The sequence below is a fragment of the Pterocles gutturalis genome, unplaced genomic scaffold (assembly GCF_000699245.1).
Source record: "Pterocles gutturalis isolate BGI_N339 unplaced genomic scaffold, ASM69924v1 scaffold52798, whole genome shotgun sequence".
NCBI lineage: Eukaryota > Metazoa > Chordata > Aves > Pterocliformes > Pteroclidae > Pterocles > Pterocles gutturalis.
In genome coordinates, this window is record NW_010127652.1 from 1 (window position 1) to 22813 (window position 22813).

At 38.7% G+C, this 22813-nt stretch overlaps 1 protein-coding gene across 1 annotated transcript; it reads left to right on the plus strand.

The window, feature by feature from the left end:
* Nucleotides 1-645: 645 nt before the first annotated feature.
* Nucleotides 646-22580, plus strand: TRAF3IP1 (TNF receptor-associated factor 3 interacting protein 1; the record flags this gene model as incomplete). The annotated part of the gene is made up of 12 exons (XM_010079322.1): nt 646-714; nt 3998-4159; nt 5926-6060; nt 6223-6681; nt 7714-7791; nt 13776-13851; nt 16196-16294; nt 19808-19898; nt 20633-20716; nt 21342-21462; nt 21613-21649; nt 22504-22580. Coding segments are annotated over 12 exons (1488 nt in total), but the record flags the coding sequence as incomplete, so codon positions are not given.
* Between the last annotated feature and the right edge of the window lie 233 nt (nt 22581-22813).

The following is a 22813-nucleotide window of genomic DNA, read 5'->3' on the forward strand; positions in this document are numbered from 1 at the left end:
TGGGGGTTTGGGGGGTTCTGAGAGGAATCCTGGGGTTTCTGAGGGGAGTCCTGGGGATTTTGGGGTTCTGAGGGGAATCACAGGGGTTTGGGGGGCTCTGAGGTAAATCTCGGGGTTTTTAGGGTACTGGGTGGATGTCAGGGGTTTTAGGGTGGCTGGCAATGGTTCAGAGCAGACAAGAGGTCTGACTCCTTCCCTCAGGGAGGTGTGGGTCTGGTCTTTAGTGAAAGCTGCTGGTAGGTTGGTTTGCAACCTCCCGTTTTAAAAAGAAAAAGTCTTAATTTTTATATTCACTGAGCTGCTGCTGTCTAGTCATCTCTAAAGAAGTCAGAAGGGGATAATGCAGAGCTGTGTTTAAAACGCTCGTACTGGTGTTGACATTGTAAATCTCCCAGATTCACCAGCCATCAAGGTGAAAGATGGAATTAAATAGGAAGGGAGGCCTGAGCCATAAGCGAGGATTAAGTCTCGTTGTTCTAGAGCGCATTCAGAGACCCAGCGGACCTCTGAACCTGCTCTAGAAATAGTTCTCACCAAGGTATCCTCTGTGAAAGCAAATAAGGCCAATGTATGCCCTGTGTCCACACAAGCCTTACTGAACAGGGACCTTCAGGTGTTCCTAACTTCTTTTCTTCCTTTTTGAAGGTAATTCGAGTGACAGGTTTTATGAAAGGACTTTACACGGATTTCGAATTGAAATCAGATAACATTAAGGTGGGTATGAAACTTATTTATTTAGCTGTAATATTAGTATTCTTTGAAACTTGCCACAAAGTACTTTTGATCTTTTCTGCTTTCACTGTCAAGGACTTGTCCTTGGTTTTGTGAAAAAACTGCAAAAGCTATTGCCTGTTGGGTATGGTACGCAGGAAGTGAACACCTATGGATTGCATTTGTGGATGTGACACAAGCTGTTGTGTGTAAAGAACCGTTTCTGTAAAGATTGCAAAACAGTGAGGTTTTATCTGCGACCAGCTCTATGTTTCCAAAATACTGTTGTGTTACAGATGAAAAGAATCATTACATAGCAAGGTTGCCTTGAAGTAGTTAGGCATTGATAATAAATCACAAACACTAGAAATCCACACCACTTTTTAAAGAATCTTGTGGTCTCTCAATGGAATATGTGGTTTTATATTTATTGCTTTACGTGTGTGTGTGTGTGTATACACGCATATATATACATACACTGTGTACAGATACGCAGTAAGTATTCTTGCTTAATCCCAGGATTTGCCAAGGCATATAGCTGATTGGTGAAAGAGGAGGTTAATGTTATGGCTTGAAAAATGCTTTTCTTAACTACAGGGGTGACTTTAGTCTCTGTTTGCTGCTCTTCTGTTGTCTGTTTCTTTGCTGAGCTGATGCTGCCTCAACTGCCGACTTGATTGGGAACTTTGATGGCTTATTCATGGCAAGTGACGCAGTGTTTCTGTGTTGCTAGCTAGGCAGCTACATCCATTGGTGATTGTTTAACATAGCAACTGAAAGGAGGAGGTCTGTGAGCCTGGCTTGTCATTCCTACAGCCAGTTGCAGTATGCACTTCTTGTGGCTAATTATTGATCCAATATATGCATTTATTTCTGTGACTGTTCTTATTGTTGTTGGGATAACAAAAATCTAAGGATTGAGTGTTTCTATTGGTACTGTCCCTGTTGAAGCTTGTTGATAGTTTCTGTGATGAAGAGAAGCTTAGCACATGCAGCTTCTTCTTTGGAGAGCACTGTGCATTTGATTTGTGGATTGAAAAAGCAGATTTCCTAGCAACTCCCGAGTGCATCTTTGTATCTACATACTGCGCTAGCTGTGAAGTTGTACTAATCTTGAGTACCTCTCTGAGAATTTATTTCACAGTCCATGAGCTGATGGTTTCCAAGAGTTCAGGCAGAGGAGATCAAAATGCTGGAGTGTGGGGGAAGCATCTCTAGCTTGTTTTCCTCTCTTCAAAGCACTGCTCAGGAGAAAGACGTGGCTCTCCCAGGATGCTTCCTTACTGTGATTTCTGTCTCATTCAGTCTAGTAAAAGAACTCTTATAAATGGAAAGATTGGATGTTAGGCTTGCTGTTTTAATCTTCCACATCAGCTTTTTATATATATATACACACAAAAAAATCTTTATATGTAAAGCATCTTACCACTTGGAATAGTGGAGATACCTTTGTTTGAAAGCTGCCCAGCAAAAAATATTTACTTGAGTTCTCAGCACTGTTTCAGATATTTGTTTTTTTTTTTGACATAACTTTATTTCCTGATGCAGGTAGGAGCTATAGATTTCTTGTTGGGTTCTTGAGGATTTCTTACATGGACATAATGCAGTGGTAACGTAACTGCTGAAAATGATAAGGATGTAGGAGAAAATTTTGTATCTTTCTTGGAAAACTTGCTTGGTTTACAATAGTGTCCTGTCTCCTTCCCTAAATTAATAGATTGCATATGTCCTTAGAAGGATGGACAACAATTGTAATAGAAGGTCAAGGTATTTCCTTCCTTTCTTTTTTATTTTTGAATGCAGGGAGCACTGGTGAGGGTGAAGCGTGCCTGATGATAATGGGGACAATCTGAAAATCCCAGCTATGTGGTACTTGTTTGTTTTAATCCTTTTGGAAGAGTCAAAGATGGGAAGTACCCTGACTCTGGAGGTTGTCTTCCCATGCGTTTAACTCTCATTTATGTGCTTGCAGCAGAACCCAGTTCTTGTCTATGGAGAGTGGCTCAGGGACTTGAGATAACACGTGAGCAGCTCTCTTAGGCTCCAGTGCCACAGGAATAGATGGTGCTGCCAGGAAGAGTGTTGGGCTTGCTCAGCTGAGGACATACAGCCTTCTGTTGCTTTCCTTTGTCAAATTAGATCCAGGTCATTTTGGATCTCTGCACACCTGAGATACTCAGACAGTAAGCACAGTGCAAAAGCGGGTGTTTTACTGGATAATCACAACTCTTCCTTTTCTGAATTGACTGAAATGGCAGTGGCCCGATTTTCAGTTATCAGTGTGAATGCTGTAGTTTATATTTTTTTGAACTGATGCCTATTATACACATAGAGAATTCTTCTCACATGGCTTTACTTTTTAACAGGCTAGTAAAATTCTTTCTTCATCTCCACTCATGAGTGTAAAGGATGAGTGAGTAGACTTCTGTGCTGGTAAATATTCCTTGAATTTTATTATGTTTTATTAATAAAAACCTTTCTTCCCCCACTGAGTATCTGCAGCTGCAGAGATTTCACACCATGATTTCATTCTTTGGGCCACCAACCCTCCAATAAATTTTTACTTGATGAGGGTTTGTTTATTTTGTCTTGTGTTTTTTCTTATGATTTTGCATAATCACTAAAGTCATCATCTCTACTGAAGGACACTTGGGGAAAGTTGTTTGCAAAAATATAATTACAACACTAAAACACATCTGGTAATTGTAGAGATAAAAATATGTGCCTGTATCCCTTTCTCACCATCTTTCATATGTTTTCTTTACTCAGTGTTAAGTCTGGTTTGTAAAGTATGTGTACAAGCATGTAAATCCCTCACTTTTGATTCATATTAGTCGTCTAGCTTTGAGACTCCTGTCCTTCTGCGCAATATCTGCTGTAACAGTCCTGTTATAACTCTTTAGGGATTCTTGTGGTAATGCTTACAATCATTTCTTAAACAAAACTTTGTCTTCTTGAATGTGTGATGCTTGAAAATGGAGTGCCAAGGGTCTTACAGCAGTCTTAAAATGCACTGGAGCTATGTCATGAACGTATTAAAAAGACAAAGTTATACTTTCTCTTTGGTCATTCTAGTTCAATGTTTACCCATTAGCAAACCTGTCATTTCTTAATCAGAAATAGCTAACTATAAATCAGGGGTTTTCCTGACCTTACAGACCACGGGCTGCTCTTGTTGTATGGGTGCTTTCTGCAACTTTTCCTCCCATCAGAGTTTTTTCTAGTCTTTAGGTGGTGTGCAGAATTGTGGAGTCTCCAGCTAATTCCTTGATTGCTCTTTTACCAGGATAAAGATGCCAAAATCAACTTCCTTCAGAAGGCGATTGATGCTGTTGTGATGGTAACAGGAGAGCCGCTGTCAGTAAAACCAGCACGTGTTGTGGCTGGACACGAACCTGAAAAAACCAACGAATTTCTTCAAGCAATTGGGAAGTGTTGCTTAAATAAGGTATGACATCACTATATATATATTATCAGAGCTTATTTGTAGCAGACTCTGTTGACACTATCTGCTATTTTTAATTGCACAAGATCAACATTGGGTCACCACTTAACAATAATAATAACAGCAGATAGGTAGTAAAAGGTCCTTAGCAGAGTTTGAGCCAGGTCCCCATGCAAATACGTTCTGGATATTTTAGTGCTTTTAATGTACACCTTTTTTTACTTTTCACCTTATCGATTGGTCATTTAATAACATTTACAAGGTTTGTAGAACAATAAGAAGCTTCAGAACTTTTAAAACTTTGGGATGCAGATGCATTAATTATCTGACCAGCTGCTGCCAGGTTTGACCTTATCTCCTTTAAAATTTCAGTCAAATTGCTGATTTTGTAATGCAAGTAATTTTCCAAATGTGCTGCTTTTTTAAAAAAAACTTTTTTGAATATGTAAATGCAGCAAAAGAGAAATTTGATAGTCTGTTCAAAATAACTGTGGGGCAGTTCTTAAAATGTTGCATTAAAAGTAATGGGTATCCTTTGCTTATAGGTGTTACAGAGATTTTTTGAAATACAAAGGTATTATCTAAACACCTTGAATTAATGAGTGTGAAGAAACTGTGTATAATTAACTGAAATACTACAGTGTTTACAAGCTGTCTGCAAGATTATCTTTGTGTGATAATCTACTCATTCAAATCTACGTTATTTTATTTTAATTAGCTGAGTGCTATGAGCTTCTTCCTTATGAATTGCTTCAGATCAGGGAGGGGGAAGTTGATAAACATATGCACAGAGACTGGACGGGTTTGAAAATGCGCTTGATGGGACAGCTTTGTGGAATGTTGTGATGACATTTGAGCTGAGATAATTAGCCCCTTGGCTTCTCTTGAGAAACATAAGCTTGATGTGCATTGGGAAAAATATTTCCTTTGGTCTCTAGCTTGATACTTTTAGTGCTGAGCTGAGCATGTTGCTTGGAGTTACTTAGTTCAGGCAAGTGTTGCTGATGTGCAGAAGTTGGTGTCCAAATGTGAAAAACCACAAAAATTCATAGTTTTGCATTTACAAACCAGGAGAGAATCAGGAGTCAGCCCCCAAGGCAATATCAGTTTTAGTGATCTAAAAGCTGTTGCTGTTTCAGGAAGAATTCCCCAGCAATGTGATTTTTTTTTTTTGTTAATGTAGTCAACCTCTTTGCCACTTGGACATGAAAACATGATGTTAACATGCTGTCTAAATGATCTAATTAACTAATGAACTAGATGCAGACTTTTTTAAACACTGGAACTGCAGTTCATTGAAAACCGTTCTTAATGTAGTTTTCTTTTTCTTTAGTTGCTGATTGAGCAAGTACTAGGTGAAAGTGGAGTGGCCTAAGGGTGTTTAACCAATCTAGCCATTGTTGTGTAGGGATTTGACAGTCATTTACCTTGCCATTTTGAAAACTATTCAGGTTGTTGCAATGAGGATTGATACTGTGCTATAATACATAAAAAGCACCACGTATTTATCCAGCTCTGGCACATATAATAAAATTATTGCAGGAATAACAAGGAGGTGTTTGGCATAAAGGAGCATTATTACTCCTGTGAAGAATGTGTCCAAAAGAGCAGAAATATAAGCTTTATTTAACACCCTACCCTCCCCACCCAAAAGAAAACCCACAAAAAACCAAAAAAACCCAGGTCATGTTGATTACAGAGACAGGAAGAAAGGTGATATTAAATAAAAGAATTTACTAATTTCAATTATATTTTTCTATTCCTTGCAGCTGTCCAGTGATGTTGCTGTAAAAAGGATATTAGCCGGAGAGAGAGCTGATGCTAAAGGGAAACCACCATCCTCTAAATCTCAAGATAAAGAAAGCAGAGAATTCAAAACAGAAGTTCAAAAAAGCCATAAAGAGGTAGGCATTTACAACTTTTGTGGGGTACAGGGGCTACCACTCTTTACAGTTTGTTGGGGTTGTTTTAGGTTTTTTTTAGCTTTAATTTTTGTGTGTGGAAAGAACTGCATGATAGAGTTGCCATGTATTGGAATTAATTTTTAGTTTTCACTTTCTTTTTAGGGTAGAGGAGACACTGAAATTAAAGACAGAAGCTCAAGCAAAGACAGAAAACCCAAAGGAGATTTGAAAGAGATCAAAGAAAGAGAAAAGGAAAGTGATAAACAGAAGGATAATGAAGACAGGCACAAAGACCCTGAAAGAGACAACCTTAAGGAAGGAGAAAAACAAGAAAGGGAAAGAAACAAAAGCAGAACAACCAAGCAAGGAAGAGAAACAGAAAAAAACAAGGGAAAAGGAGAAGATAATATCGAGCGTGATAAAGGACAAGAAAGAGAGAAAAAAAATGAAGGAGGAAGAGAAAAGGAGAGGCTAAAAGGAAGGGACAAAGATAAGGCTAGGGACAGAGAACGAGAGAAAGACAGAGATAGAGGAAAGGATCGGGAAAGGGATAGACAGAGGCACAGAGAAAAAGATGGAGAGCATTTGAGAGAACATGGAAAGGATAAAGAAGAGAAGAAGGTAATTGAAATCTCATGGCAGAGAACAATAACTTTTGGCATGCTGTGGTAGGGACTGAACCTTTGCTATGATGGCCTTGCATGTTTGTATTCTCTGCTCATTTAAGTACTTTTTTTAACAGCAATTACTCTCATGAAGTGAGAGAAGGAGTAAGTGTCGGTATGGATTTGATCTGGTAAGAGCGTGACTAAGGCTGTGTGTGTAACTTCATCTCTCTATCATGACGTATCTTGACTTAAGCCATGAGATTCATCTGACTGTGCTCCCTGAACATCTAATAAGTAGTTTCTTTTCTGAACTCTGCATGTCTGAATTCTTCCTGCTCACATTACATTAGACAGAGAGGGGTGGCAGTGACATGTGCTCCTCACATGTCTTCCCAGTAATGGATGCTGTTGTTGCAGCCATAGCCAGCTTTTGGGGGAAGCTGGGGCTGAAGAGAGTTCCTTTGGGTTATAACTAGTCATTAATATCTCTCTTGAGTTTACTTCTTCTGTAGCAGGACACACAGGATGGAGCTGTACATCTGTACAGATCTGGAACGCATCCACCATTTTCCCATACTTTAGACCTTTTCAGTGTAAAGTCCTAAATGGCCTTAAGAGCCATCTCTCCATTGCCTTTCATTTTGTTGTTCTTTTTATCTTCTCTCATCCTCCTCTGAATAGTTCCTAGACTCCTTTTCTGTTCTGTTGTGTGCTGGTTCACAGTAGAAATTTGGGATTAATGGGCATCAAAAGTGCTTCTGTTAGGGGGTAGTTTAATTGTGTTGGATGTGAGAGAGTCCTTCTGTCAGTACCTGTCAGCTGGCCTTAAGGATTCTTACCTTCCTGATATTACTCAGTTTAACTGTCAGTTTTGCTTGGTTAGTCTCTTCCACGGGGGAGGCCAGGTAAAGAGAGCAGGGAGATGGATAAGAATCCCATTGTAATGTGCTCAGTTCTGCTCTATGCTCGTCTCCCCTTTCACATTATTCAGGTAAGTAGCTTGCTTCTTAGCACACTGAATCTAAAGCAATGAATTTCTTTTCAGTCTGCAGATTCTCAGGAATCCACGCTTAGAAGAACACAGAGGCCCACTAAAGACAACAGTCGCCAGCCAGATAACGAGGTTAGTAGTATAGAAGATCTGGGAAGGTGAATATTAAAAGTGTCGCATTTTAGAATGATTTGGGAGTCTGCAGAAAAGGAACGTAGGGTTGAAAGGTAGGTAGATGACCAGTTTTAGGGCTGTAAAATAGATGCTTCTCTGTGTGTGTGGTTTATTTATTATTATTTTTTTAATGTTTAATTTCTCTGAGTCTGGACAGAGAAGTCTACTTGGTTCACTTCATTTTTTGGATTTTATTTCTGTGTATTGATATGTTTGGTACTTCAGAAAAAAATACTTATTGGTTCATTGTTTTCTGTTTATTCCTCTGAATCTTTCCTGCAAAGCTGTTAGGTTTTTTGTTTGTTTGTTTGTTTTGTACTTTAACAGAAGTTACTGTTTTGGAAAGAAAATTAGTTCAGTGTTGTGCCTGGGCCTGTGTTTTACAGCTGGATGATGGTAGAGCAGAATAGCAACTCACTGGTTGCCTCTGAACAGTAGCTGTTGCTTGTGATACTGTTGTGTCTGCATCTGCTGCTTCTTGATGACCTGAGGCAATTTGGGGAATCATGAAGCCATATGGCTAAATGTTTAAAGAGTGAGACTTCAATAAATTAACCTAAAGCAGCTCAGGCTAGGAAAAAATAGGCAGGATCCCAAGTCTAGCAGGAGTCTCTGTTCAGAGTCTACAGGCCACTGACATCATTGTGTCTTCTAGATGAGATGACAAATTTATAGCAATTCTTTGACTGAAATCCAACCAAACTTTTAAAATTATTGGCACTTGGAGGGAGAGCTTATAAAATAGTTTTTAGCCTGAAGCAAACATTCATGGCCAAGTTAAACTTCCTGCAAATTGGATCTCTAATGGAAATTCTGAGCCTCATCCCAAACTGTCGTAGTGCTCTTGGGCACCACAATAATACACTAGGGCGGTAAAGTTTCATTTCCCGTCTTAAGTGCTTTTGGGAGTGATTCCAAGGCATGCGGGTTTCTTACCTTAAATCTAGATGACATGCTTTTCCTCTGCTTGCTTGCGTAACAGTAGATGCTGCTTAGTTTTTAGGTGATGAAAACACCCACTTTAGACCAGAACATGACAAATGGTCATCTTCTTAAGGCTGTGGAAGAGAGGAATGAAATGAAAATGTTCCCAATTACTTTTTAGAGCTGGAGAGGAAGATAGCTGCACAAAGTGATTTAGAAGCAATTCCAGCATGAAATGAATTCTGATGGCCTGGGGTTGATCATCCTGTCCTCACAGTAGTTTCATGGCAGGGTGATGCCTTTATTTCCAGGGATTTACCCTGATGTAAACTACTGTAACTCCATTTAAGTCACATGGCAGTGAAACAAGTGTATTAAAAAGAAGGGAAACAGTTTATCTCTTTATGCACATGAAGAGTATTGACTCTGCTGCATAATTAATAAATCTTCAGTATCTGTCTTTAGCTTTTTGTAAGCAGAAGACAAGTGAACCAGTTTGAAGCAGCCCCTCTCAAGCAATGGCTGATATGCCAGTACCTAAGGTATCACCCACTCTTAATTAACCTCTTCTTTTCTGGTTTGTTCCTGTCATGCTCACTCACTCACGTACCCTGGCTTCTAGTCCTGCTCTCTTTATCCTCGCACTCCTAGCCACTCCTTCTCTTTCTTTCCAAGCCTAGTCTTACATGGCTTCGTGATGTTGTGAACTATTTGTCTTCCGCTTGATTTTCATCTTGCTTCCTCCATATTTGAGTTAGGCCCTTTCTTCAGACACGTTGCTTGGCAGCATAAGAACATGGAAACAGTGGGGGAAAAAGGAGTAGGGAAATGGGAACTTTTATTTCATTTGAGATGTCTGTGGAATTTCAGGCTGAATGGCTTCTATGCTGCATTTACTTTAGAGAACATTTACTTTAAATAATTTACTTTTTTTTTTTTTTCTTCCCTATTCTACATGTACAGCAAAGCTATCACTTAAAGCTTAGTTCCTGGCTTTGCTCCTGTGAGATTAGGAGTCTAAATAAGATTCTATCTGTATTCATGCAAGTCTTAGTTCTTCTTGCTGCTAATTATCAGAGGGCAGCTTTAAAATGGTACTTAAATTTGACATTTTTTTTTTTTAAATGTATTTATCTGGTACTAAAGAAACTCTGTACCTTACTCAGCATGTAATAGTCATCATACGTGTATCTATAATTTTCTGGAACTAAAAGAAAGCAAGCGTAAGTGGGAATTAAGACGAGACATTTGGCTAACACGTGTCAGTCAGAAGAAGACTACTTGCTGCTTCAAGGCTGGCTGTTGTATGCCAAACTGTGATCAGAGCGAGTTGACTTGTATTCTGTTAGCTCTCCGTCCATCTCAGGTGAAAGTCTAGTTTCAAACGAACGCTTCGTAGCATGACTGATTGACCTTCTAAATAATAAAGATAACTTTGTCTTTTGACAAAAGGTGCTTTTGAGGTCACAGAGCTTCAGAGCATATGGTGCTGTTTATCTGAAAGTGCCTGCAGAACAGGTATGTCGTTTACCCTGAGGCCAAACACATTGGAAAAGTCTCTTCCATTTTACAGATGGCTGCTGAAACTCTTGGCTAAAGCTTTTTGTAATATCCTGTCACTTTTGGCCATTTCTATAATGACTTTTATTTTTGCCCTGCAAACTCTATTGCTCTGGAACTAAGTCACTTCAATCAGCCTTTAAGTCATATCTAATGAACTTCTATTTCTGTTGGAACTCATATAAATTATATAACGAAACATCTACTGAATAAAAAAAAGACATAACTGCCCTAAAAGCAGCAGAGAGAATTGTTCCATGGAAATCTGCTGGACGTGGCTTAAATATTTTTGTTCCGATGCTGTGAATGACCCTCTCTTTTTGGTGTCAGTTATTTATAGCTGGCTCATGTAATAGAAATCCATTATTAAAACTTTTTAAAAAGTGGGATTTTTCTGATAGTTCTCTTTGCATTTGAAAGGCTTAATTAGCAGAAAGTAAGACCAATGGAACACCATCTTGCGAGTCTTCATTTGAGGAAAAGATAATTGATTGATATTTTCCTAATAAGTTGTATCACTGCAGCAGTCAGAGTGGCCTTAGCAAACAGAAGTCTTTCCTTGTTGCTGTTGCACATTAATGAATTATGCCTGTTAATAATGATAGCCGTTTTAGGAATAAATGTTGGGAATAAAGACAGTTTGAGGTAAAGTGCAGAAGTCTTTCCTCTTCTTGACCTGCTGAAACATTAGAAATCATTGTTTTCTTATGCCTCAAAGTAAAAGTCAACCTATTGAAAGTTTCATATTGAGGAGAAAGCAGCAGGCTGGACAATTTACAGCAGGCTGCTCTGTCCTCTCCAAATAGAAATGTGATTACTCAAAACTGGGAAGTGTGCATATATCCATCTAGGATTCCACTTTAATATGTTTTTTCCAGGTTGGTGTGAGATGAAGTGTAAGATTTCTTTTTAATGGCTCCAGTGACTGCTTTTCAAAGTCTTGGAGCCTATGAATTTGTAAGAAGAAGAATGACCTATTTTATCTCCCTTTGGAAAGACTCAGATCATAAATATTGTGGGATTTCTGGTTTTGTGTGCTACCATAGTGATTAAATTCTAGCTTTTACTTTGCACCTGTTGCCCGTGTGCACATGTGGCTCTACAAAAATGTTAAGCGGTGTTTGTAGTCACCTGACATAAATAAATGACTGAATCCACTCCTCCAGAAGCCTCAGCACCTATTCTCAACTCCTTCCCCACCTGTGCTAATAATTACATCACCCCCAAGAGCTGCCGAAGTTGAAGTGTACCAGATGTGGCCTGCGGGCCTGTAGAGCCAGACTCTGATGGTATGTAAGCTTTACTTTTGCTCCTTGTCGAGCGTTGTGATTATGAAAGATGGTAGTAATTAAGATGAACTAAGATTAAGATTAATCACTTCAGTATTAGCTATGCATTTGGGACTTCTGTTTTTCTTTATTATATGCCAGCATTTTCTAATGAGCAGAACAAAAGTATTGGTAGCTCTGGTTGCGGATCAAATAATAGCTGTTAGAATCCAGAGAAGAGAGTGCAAATGGAAACTGATTTATGTCAAAGCAGGAGCATGTACTGGCCATTCAGCTAGATTTTTGTGAAGGGTAGGATGTAGGACTTTCTTTTGGCATTGATCGAATACCTGAAGTCCTGAGCATGCATGTTATATTACAGTCACGGAGGTGAAGGAGATGTCGTTTCTATAGGACCCCAACTAACTGTTGAAGCTGACTCTTGCATAGACTATTCGATTTCCTATTAAGCACCTCCAAACACTTCAGCTTCTCAGTTTATCACCATTGCATATCATGATTATGTGTTGTTAATAGGCATTTCCCCTGTGTTTGTCAAGAACTTCTGTTGAGCTCGTGGTGCATTATAACATCCAAAAAAGCAACATTGGCCTCAAAGCAAACTTATCACCATGTTCTTGACGTGTCAGCTTCATTCCCCCCCTTCATGTAGCTGTGTCTCCAGGGCCAGTGGGTACACTGTTGGAAGCTTTTAGGGGTGGGATGTTTCTCCTGCATGGTCATCTGAAGTAGCTTGAGTAAAAATGCTTAGCAGTGTCCTGTATTTTTAAACATCTTGTAGTGTTATTTTCCATTACAACATGTATGGTCCATTGTCCTATATCCAAGATATTATGGAAAGTGAATGTTTTACATTGTGTAATTTGGCAATTTTCTGTTAGGTTGTTGGAAGGTATAATATTAACATTTGCATAGAAATGGAAGGATTTGTAATTCTCGTTTATGTTACCAAGATGGCCATTATCAGCAGGGCTGGCAATAGAGCTTGGATGCAAACTGCATGGCCTGTTAGTTCACACAAAGTACAGAAAAGCAGATAGGGAGGAAATCCTGTGAGGTGCTAAACATCTTTCAGGATTTTGGATAAGATGCAGAGACGTATTACAGGGAGAGAAAGCACAGTAACGTAAAAAGGTGTTCTATAATGCCTGTAGGCTCCATCCTCCAGTCTACACTGGAGTCTGCTCCTTCTGCTGGCCAAAACTGGTGTAAGGGGACAGGCTGCCTCCTTCCCAACCTCATCCCACACCCAGGAGTTTTGCTCGGCTGGCAGGAGTCCTACTTTACACCTTACACCTTCTCTGGAGGCGTGTGGGCCCTGACTGTGTTTATATCTGTAGTATACCCTACCTATAGTAGTGGCAGCTACTATCCAGAGAAAACAAAGTCATTCTTGTGTGTGCTTGCTTGCTTTCATTTCCTGGCCTCTCTGAATCACTTTTGGACTAATGTCAGAGTCCTCAGAAGTGTCCTGAATTTTCCTCCAGTTTGATCTTTTCCACTTTTGAACTCTTATCCTCCTTCCTAGACCAGTTGCACCTTCAGCTCATCCATTGCTCATTTGCTGGACTTTCTGGCAGGATCAATTTCTTAATTTCTCCCAGTGTCTTTGTCCAGGAAAGTTGCCATTTGAGTAAAGGACTGTGCAACTCTAGTGGCACAGATTTTTAGTGATTGCTTCTATTTTGGACTGATATTTAAAAGACTTCCCAGAAGATTAAAGAAGAAGCAGTGTATTTGATATAGCTAAAACATAGAGGTGATCATAAGCATCTTATTCCTTTTGGTAGCTGGCTGGTAGCTAAGCGCTGTGTCCCAAGACCAGCAGTGGCATCAGAAGATGTTCTACAGGTTTCACAAGATTGCTCTGCCTTGGATGCTCTTAGTTCATATTTGGAAGTTGTCTTTGTAATAATGAAATCCAATCATACAGGTTCATTTAAAAGAAAATAGCTAGCATGTATCCAGGAAAAATACCTGCAGACTTTGAGGAAAATTGACTTGACATATGCTTAATCTTATATATGTGCGTCAGTTCTGTAAGTGAATATTTTTTATGTGTAATACATATAGATAAAAAAGCAACACATGTAAGTACATTTTATAGATAAATGTATAATTTTTTAATATACATTTATATAAATTTGTGTGCATTTTTTTTTTTTAAAGAGTGAAAGTCCTGCAGGAGTATCAAGGCAGCCTTCAACAAAAGGATCAAGGCAACGTGCCAGACCCAAAGGAGAAGGTAACTAGAGGGAGGATATTATTTCTATTAAATATGCTGGAAGGTTATTGAATAGGAATAGCATAAATACTTAAATATCTGTGTTTATTATTTTCAGGGCTTGTTTTATACTCCCAGTCTGCATTTATGAATCCAATAGGCAATTTTTCTGCGTGGATTTGATACACAGAAAGTGATACTCAGTTCGGTTCGCTTGCATTCCTCATGCACAATTGAAGATATAAATTCAGCCTGCTCTTATATTTATTGTGTTCTCTCTGAATGGGATTTTTTTAGTTGGTCTACAACTATTTCTGTAAGTTTCATAAGAATTGTTTCTTTGCTTCATAATCTAGGACATTCAGACAAACATGCCTTCCAAAACTTTAGGAGGCTTTTTTTTTCCCTGTCTCTGAGGATTAGTGGACAGTATGTCTGAGTTGATAAAATTATTGCATGTTACCTTTACATGAAGTCACATGTAAAGGTTTGTTAAATGTTTACAGCAGAGCAGTATTTTTCTTTAGCAAGACTTAAGATATATTGTTTGAGGTTGTTTTAGTAAGATGGAAGACATTTATGAGGCAAGAAATTACTGGTGGTGATGATCACAGCTTTCTCTATTTTCTAATATCAACTGGAGAGAAATAAATTCTACAATAGGAGAACACACAAGGGCTAGTGTCATGACTAAACTTGTAATAAATAAAACTCAAGTGGTGAATAGAGGACTACTTAAGCAAAACCAGGTATATTTGCTATCCCAGTAATTAAAACAAGTTACACGAACATTTGCTCACCATTAGTACAAACAAATTCCTAATAGTATTGGAGCAAATGTTTTAGGTTTGTTTTTTTTTTAATATAGCTAATGTTACATTTGTTACTACTCAGGCAATGACTGCTTTTATAGCTGCAACATGCCTTGCAGCAAAACTTAGTTCATGCAGTAGAGACCATTTTTGCTAATTTAAAATTTGGTTGATAAATTGAACGTAGTTTTTTTAAAAACTTGTAGTTGCTCTTGATTGAGATTTGAACAGGTTTCCTCTCAGACACTGCATTAGTCTCTAAATGAAAATGATGGAGTAGAGTGTGTCACTTTCCACTGTTGGTTTGGCTTTTCTGCTAAGCTCCAGACCTTATGGGTAACTTACAGCCCTGCTGTATAGGCTGCTGATGAGTGTTCAAATACTTGTTTTGTTTTTATTAAATGAGAACTCATCCTGGCCTTAGCCAGCACAGGTAAATGAAAGTGCTGGTTGACCTTTCTCTTCTGTGTGTTAATGCCTTCCTAAACTAGTAGAACTCAGTATTTCATAGAATCAGAGAATCCCAGAATGGTTTGGATTGGAAAGGACCTTAAAGATCATTTTGATCCACCCCCCTGCCATGGGCAGGGACACCTCCCACTAGCCCAGGTTGCTCAAAGCCTCATCCAGCCTGGCCTTGAACCCCTCCAGGGATGGGGCATCCACAGCTTCTCTGGGCAACCTGGGCCACTGCCTCACCACCCTCACAGGAAAACATTTCATTACAAAATCTACCCATTCTGTACATATATTGACAAACTGAATAGTTTAACTTTTCTTGACCACGTGTGTTCAATGCACAGGGATAATTTTCAGGACCGATGTACAAGTGGTGCTGAATTGTTTTTCCTTTGCATCCCTTCGCCCTGCATGTCTCTTCTCTCTGAGCAGATAATTTAGAAATCAGATGTATACCTGAATATTTCAGCTTTCTTCCACTGTGTGTTATTTTGCTTTTGTCAACTTTGTCCTGTTGTAACTGGGGGAGTTAATTTAAGACAATTGGTCGGTGAAATGGTCTTTAATTTTTTTGCAAGAATAAAACTGGTTTTGGTGGCATCAAAAGTGAACAACATTTGTGGACTAGGCTCTTCTATGGCATTACAAGCAAGTTGTGGAGTTCAGCTACCAGAAATCAGCTTTTCTTGCTTGAAATTTCTTAATGGCTTTAGTATGAAATGTGTTTAAAGCTAGAGCCTTTGAAACAAACCAAAGTGCATTATGCATGCCAGGGAGTATACAAACAATATTGCGTATTTTAGCAACTGCATAGACTTTATTAGGTAAATATTGTATTGTTTGACCAGCTATCAGGCTAATAAATAAGATTTGTAGGTCATTTCTGAATTGAAGATGATGACATTAGTTTGCAGTAACATAAGGAGTTCAATCAGCAGTGAACTTCGAATGTTATTTATTTACACTCAAGATGGTTTATTAAACTAGAGTAGCCTTAAAGAAATAGTAAGTGTAACAGGTATTTAGCATGGCTTTTTATTTTAAATTTTTATTTTGTCTTCCATTTCATTTGACTATAAACCATTTTTTTATAGGAACCGTGGAAACAAAGAGTGTGGCAGATAGGATTTCAGAGGACAGTGCTGCTAAACTGCAAGAGCAAGCTGAACCAGTGCTTGCAGTAAACCAGAAAGGTAGGGAGAACAAAAACCTGACTGCCTTGGAAAGTCTAACTTGAGTGCTTCAGGGTCAAACTTGAATCCGTGCAGCTAAATGATTTAAGGAAGGTGATTTACACTTAATCCAAATGCTGCCTTGTATTTTAATTGCATTTTGTGATTAATGTCCTGGTTTGAAAAACGTACGTTCCCTGATAAAGCAGTTACTTGATATTCTCTCCTTCCTTACTCTTATACAAGTTTTCAAAGAGGCCAATGCTTACAGTGTCCCAAGGAAAATGCAGGGATGCTGTGCCTGAATCCCTTGGTGACTTGTTCTGTGTAAGAACTGAATCACTTTACGTTGCCTTTTTGTACAAGTATTTGAGAGTCTCCCTTAGTGTTTGCATTTTACAGGATTTTAGGGGAAAATTCCATCTCTGCATTCTTATTTCTCAATTTTTTTTTCGAGTTGTATATAGCTCCCAAGACATAGGTTGTTAATGAGGTATTTGTATCCAGCTACAGAATACATGGAGCCATACAAGCAAAATGTAGGAGGAAGAGCTGAGATTTCACCAGAAAGCTGCAGTTTTGTTTTCTCCAGATCCAGATGCTTGACCTAGTTGGGAGAGTCAATACCGTTTATATGGGAGGTCAAAGGCTGTTTCCCAGTCCACCTGTGGCCTTCGGGGCCTCGTAGCTGTGTCAGTCTAATGAAATGTAGATGGTTGGCCAAAACATTTCTGTGACCTTATCGCAACTGGGAGAACTTCCACGCTATTTCCTTTTCATCTTTTGGAGCTGGTTTGTCTATTGGAATGTATCTGTTATGAAAGATAACTTTTTATTCCTCTATTTCTGATTTGGGTGTATGCAAGAAGAGTACCCCCAGGCTCATTATTGATTTCCATTGGATTCTCAGCTGGTTTAAGAACCAAATATTTTATTGACTGTTCTTTGTTTTCAGCTTTGTTCAAGAAGATAGTGTAATGTATTGGTGCATTAGTGAATCTTAGTTTTCTGTAAGTTCTTATAGAGATGAAATTGTCATACATGTAATTGCTTTCATAGTTGGTATGTACAATCAGTTATGACAGTCATTGCAGATTGCTAAGTTGGATGCATATTTGGCAGTAATCATAAGTCAATGATGACCTGTCCCTTCTTGCTGTGTTCTTGTGTCTTTAGCTGCAAATGAGCGTTATGAAAGTTTCCAAAGGAAGAATAATTTATAGGATTTTAAAAGCATTGTTTACTGGCTGAAATAAACATAGTTACCTAGATCATTTGGAGTTTTATTTCTGCATTCTGCTTCAGTCTTATATTCGGAGCATTGAGGCTCTGAACCTTTTGAACCTTTCCATTGTGGGTTGTTGGTTTTTTTTTCTTTATAAATGAGGAATTGTTAGCATACCAGTTAATCTCCCTTGATGTCCTCCATTAGGAATCTTCACTGGCTAGTTCATGGCAGCCTCTTAAATAAGAAGTACGTCGTTAAAGCTTTCTGGCAAAAGAGTGTTTTGGCCTGCCTCAGCTATTTGCTCAAACACCCCTGAAGTTGCTGAGGTTCCACTTTCATTAGACATGTGCACATAAATGCACGCATTGTGGCTAGAAAGGAAGGAAGAACACTTGCACTTCATGGTCACTCCATAAAGTGTCAGCCTGCATGAGGCTTTGACAGAAACTGATGACGATTTAAGATCGTTCTGAACCTTGTTGAATTCTAAAATGAGCATTTTGGGAAGGTTCACTGGCGCGGTTTATCTTCTCAGAGTTTTGGTGAGTACATTGGGAGGAGTAACGCCAAGCTTCTTTCTAAAGTTTATCTCCCAAGTTAACCCTAAGATGTTGTCATCATTTAGTTGTGCCATCGCAGCTACCTACCACCCATCTGCAGAGAACTGGCATTATATGTAAAATATGAACGTCCTTTCTGCCAGCTTGGCGGAGGGCCTGGGACAGCAGTGTCTTAAACCCAGTGTCACTGATCCACTTCTTCAGGCAGTGTATGAAAGTCTGAGTGCTTTTGTGGTGGCACTGCCAGTTTACACTACTGGGGGGGTTTAGGAAACTCTGCTTAGTTTGGCCAGTGCCCTTTGAAGCATCCTTGAAAGTCCTTTGCAAGATGCTTAGGCATTATCTCATTTGCTTATGTAGCTGGCTTGTGATAGTGTTTGGTGGTTAATCGTGTATTACATTTATACTCCAGCTAACCCCAGTGGAATTAAATGGAAACTGGGTGTTGAGATTGCTTGAAAATCCCAGTCGTTGCCCTTCTGCAACTCCAGCCCTACCTTTGGAGTAGGTTAGTTAGAGAAGAGCTGAAGATAGTTCTTCCACAAGGTTTTCAAGGTTTAGGGGGTGCTTGGGACTACTTAAAAAATAGTAATATATTCTGTGAACTGCTGCTGAATTTCCTCTGGACCTTTAACTTTTGTAGATACTTGCATTTCTCTGCCTAAATTTAAGCTGGTAAAAGCCCAGCTTTTGGCCTTTTTTCTTTCAGTGGTGGCATTCGCTGGTGATTTCAGAGCAGAGGGACACTGGAGTGAAAGGAATGGTGTTAGAGGAGTCTTTGCTGTGTGTGACGTTAGATGGAAGAAATACATACCAACAGATTACTCATCTGAGCAAGCTTTCTAGGTGGAATCTGCGAATAGCAAATGCTTTTTACCCACCAAAATTATTTGTATAAGTGCTAAAGGAGCAAGAGGTGAATGATGTCCATAACCCTGCGGGGTTAGATTGTCAAGGCCAAGATGTCCTGCATCTTGTTCTCTGCTATTCTAGAGAATGGTCTGACCTGGGCTTGGCAGGTGTGGGTTCATGTCGGTAACCACACTGGACCCATCAGAGTGACTCAGGGGGAAACCTATCAACTGGGAAGGAGTGGTTAAACTGGTTCTGTCTGATTTAAATAGCAAATGGGGTCAAACCTATGGAGAGCATAACTATGGTGGGATTACAGAAGGAGCCCTCATCCTCGTATTGTAGAATCCTTCATGTTGAAAGGGATGGACAGATGGAGGTCGGCCAGTCCAACCCCCTGCTCAACTCTGGGTCAGCTAGAGAAAAATCAGAAATAAAGGTAAACAAAAGAAAGGTTTTAAAAAAACCCAGCCTAGAGAATATAGGGGGTTTTAATATGGTTTTTCCTCTCATGATTTTGGATAATGAGCAACTTGAAATATTCCAAATGTTACTATGCAACTATGGAAGAATTGAGTGAGATGATGTCATTTTCGTAGATGAGGGAAGCTCACAATATTGAGAGAAAAATAAAAAATAAAGTTCAAATGTTTTTTCAGTGTTCTCTTTGAATTGTGAATGCTCAGAGATGTTTAAAAACTGGAAGTTCACAAGATGTTTGGCTTTTATATAATCTTATAGAATTTTGTTTCTAATTTAAAACATTTGTCATGGGATGTGTTTTGTGAGCACACGTTCAAGTGTACTGCTGTTAAGATTCAAAATACTGTTGTAAGAAAAGTTTGATTTGCCTTGCAAGCTAAGCCAAAATTGTGTGCTTGTTTCATTTAATAGAAGGAGAAGCAGAGAATGTGGCTCCTGAAAAGCCTGCAGTGTCTGAAAATGGTGAAGTACCTAATGATCTTCCACCTCAGCCCATCCAAAGGTTTGTTCCTGTCCTTTATTCTGTTTGAATTAAAACTACGATGTGTTTGTAGGTAATACAGTCAGGCCGTTTGTAAACAGCAAGGAAATTTGGAGCAGTATGTGTCTGCTAGTGGTACCAAATAATAAATATTATCCCATGTATGGTTCCCTTTATTCGCTTTCATTTCATTCTGTAAAGAAAACTTGAACATTGTGAAGTGTTTCAGACTCTTATTTTCTTAATCCATAAAATGCTCCAATGTAATGTTACTAAAATATGAGGGACTTGTGGAGAGGCTAATAAGAGGAACATTGTGTTACATGCACAAATTTCATAAGTATGATGTTATGGATAAGATGAACTTGTCTTACTTTGCCCAGTGAAGGCTTGTGTAATTGTATCACTTGTGAAAATAAGTTTTTCTGTTTACATTGCAGTGTGTGCTGTTAATGCTCAATTTGTTGTTCATGGTAAATAACTGTGCTGTTTACAGGCTGCTCTTTTAGTGAGACAAGAGGTGGTTCTACATAAAATCATAATTTTTTGGTTTACGACACATTTTCTAGATTTTCCTAGACTCCTTCTAGTATAGAAAGTATTGTGCTGTTGGATTGTATACTGGGGATGTTTTCAGTGGTTTTATGCATCAGCTAATTTATTCAGCTCGTGTGTGTACCTGTCTGTTCCTTCGGAGGACACGTGAGGCTTGCTTTTATGATATAAATGAAAAAGCCTATTTTTTGTTATTGCAGACATATTCCCCGTCCTCTCAGTGCAAGACCAGCACCGCCCCGAGTAAAACGTCAAGAAAGCGCAGAGGTCTTAATTCCAGAAAGGTAAGGAATGTGGAGATGCAGAGAATATGTTTCTAGCTCTTGTGCTGCAGTATTCTCAGATCTTCTGTGCCTCACCTCAAAAGCCTGGGGATGGATCATCCCACTGCTCATTGATTCAGAACGGAAAATTCAAGCTTACTTTATTTATTGTTTCTGCAAATCCAGTACATTACCTAAAAGCTGGGAGTCACATCTGGAAGTTCAAAAATATGATTTTTTTTTTTTTTTTTGCCTTTGTGAACTCTGAAACAGATAACACTAGAACATTAAACTACCACTAGAAGAGATCTGTAAAACATGGCGTGAATATTCCATGTTCAAAAAAGGCTGAAATAGCCATTTGAAACTATGGACAAAATGGCTCATTTGATCTCTGATAAATGGCAGTCACTGAAGGAGTGTGTTGAGAAGGAAAATATCCATCCTTTTGTGAGAGAGGGGTGGCTGACTGTTTTCAGGGTTGGGCGGTGAAGGGAAATGACAGAATTTGATGTGCTTTTAGTTGATGCTGCTTTATTTTATGGGAGAAGGAAGGGAGGGTACTGCTCTCTCTTCTATTCTGGCTAGATCTTAATAGGTTTGGACAGATCTTAATAGGTTTTAATTTTCATTGTGTCTCTTACAGGAGTGGTAGTGGTAAAACCGTCTCAAACGTGATCATAGACCAGCAGATTTCTGATGATGATGATGACCAGTTTGTGGTGGAGGCAGCACAGCCACTGCCAGAAATGCCAGAAAAGGAAATGGTCTGTTCATGTTGCAAATTGTAGAACCTTTTTCCATACTTTATTTGTAACGTACTTGTTTAAGTAGCTTCTAGATGAATATTTTTCAATAGCTCTATATTATAGCAATGACAACTTTTTGCAACTAAAGCTCTCTTCCTGCATGTGTAGGAGCCAGAAGTGGAGCTGGTTGAGGATGAAAAACATGGTACGTGTGCTTTTATGTATATTTATATATATATATAAAATAAAATCATGGGTTTAAACCAAATTCTGAACACTTAAAATGCTGAATAAAGCAGCAAAATACTTCCTGAGTGTAGGAGCTTGCAACTTTAGCAAGAAACACAGAAATTATTTATCAAATGTAGTCTCGTTTAGTTGAGCAGCTGGATTTGCAACTGATGTTAAGTATGGATTTTCTATACATCTTTAATGTCAGCAGGATTTAAAAGGCTGCATAAAAGTCATAAATTAATGTTTCTTTGAGTGTCGGGGACAGCTTGTCAGGTCTGAGATATGAGGTGGTATTGGCTGTTCAAGGCAAGTTACAGAAATGCTTTTAGAAAAATGGATGGACAAGTTCTTAACAACGTTTATGTGTACTTGTGACCTCAGATCTCTGATGCAGGGGCTTCCATTATGGATACACTGGATGTGATTTAGGCAGATATACTTATCTGCATCCAAAGATTCCTAGCAAAGGAAGACATATATCTGTCTACATACCTATCACATGCTGTTTCTAAATTCTTCCTAAAGAGGAGTGCAAAGGAAAAGCCTTTGTGTTAATACAGCTGAAGGATCTGGTTCTGTACCAAGAGGCATTCAGTAAATGATACTGATGATACAGTTTGATTTAGAGGACACTGGAGAAAATAGATCAAATAACAAATGCCTGTATCCTAGTAACTACAGTACATAATAGAATGTTATTCATGTTGCTCTAAAAATTATTTACATTTGAAAAATTAAGCAGTTGGGTTTGTTTTTGTTCTCTGAATGTTTAAAACAATATTTTAGTGACAACCAATGCTGAGAAACATACTGATTTTCCCACAGGTGGGCTAGTAAAAAGAATCCTAGAAACAAAGAAAGATTATGAGGCATCACAGAAATCATCAACGATGACAGAGAGGGTAAGATGGTAATGGCCTTCACAGAACTGTGGATATTAAATATTGTAATTCTGACCTTTTTCTCTGCCTTAAATGCGCTTTTTCTATTTATGATCAAGCCTTCCTTCTTGATGTGTTATGCTGCTTTTTTTTCTCTATTAGTCTGTCAGATATTGTTACCTTCTCTGTGTAATCCTTTCTCTTTCTCACCTTTAATTTTTGTGGTTTGGGGTTTTTTTTTTTTCAGTATTTCA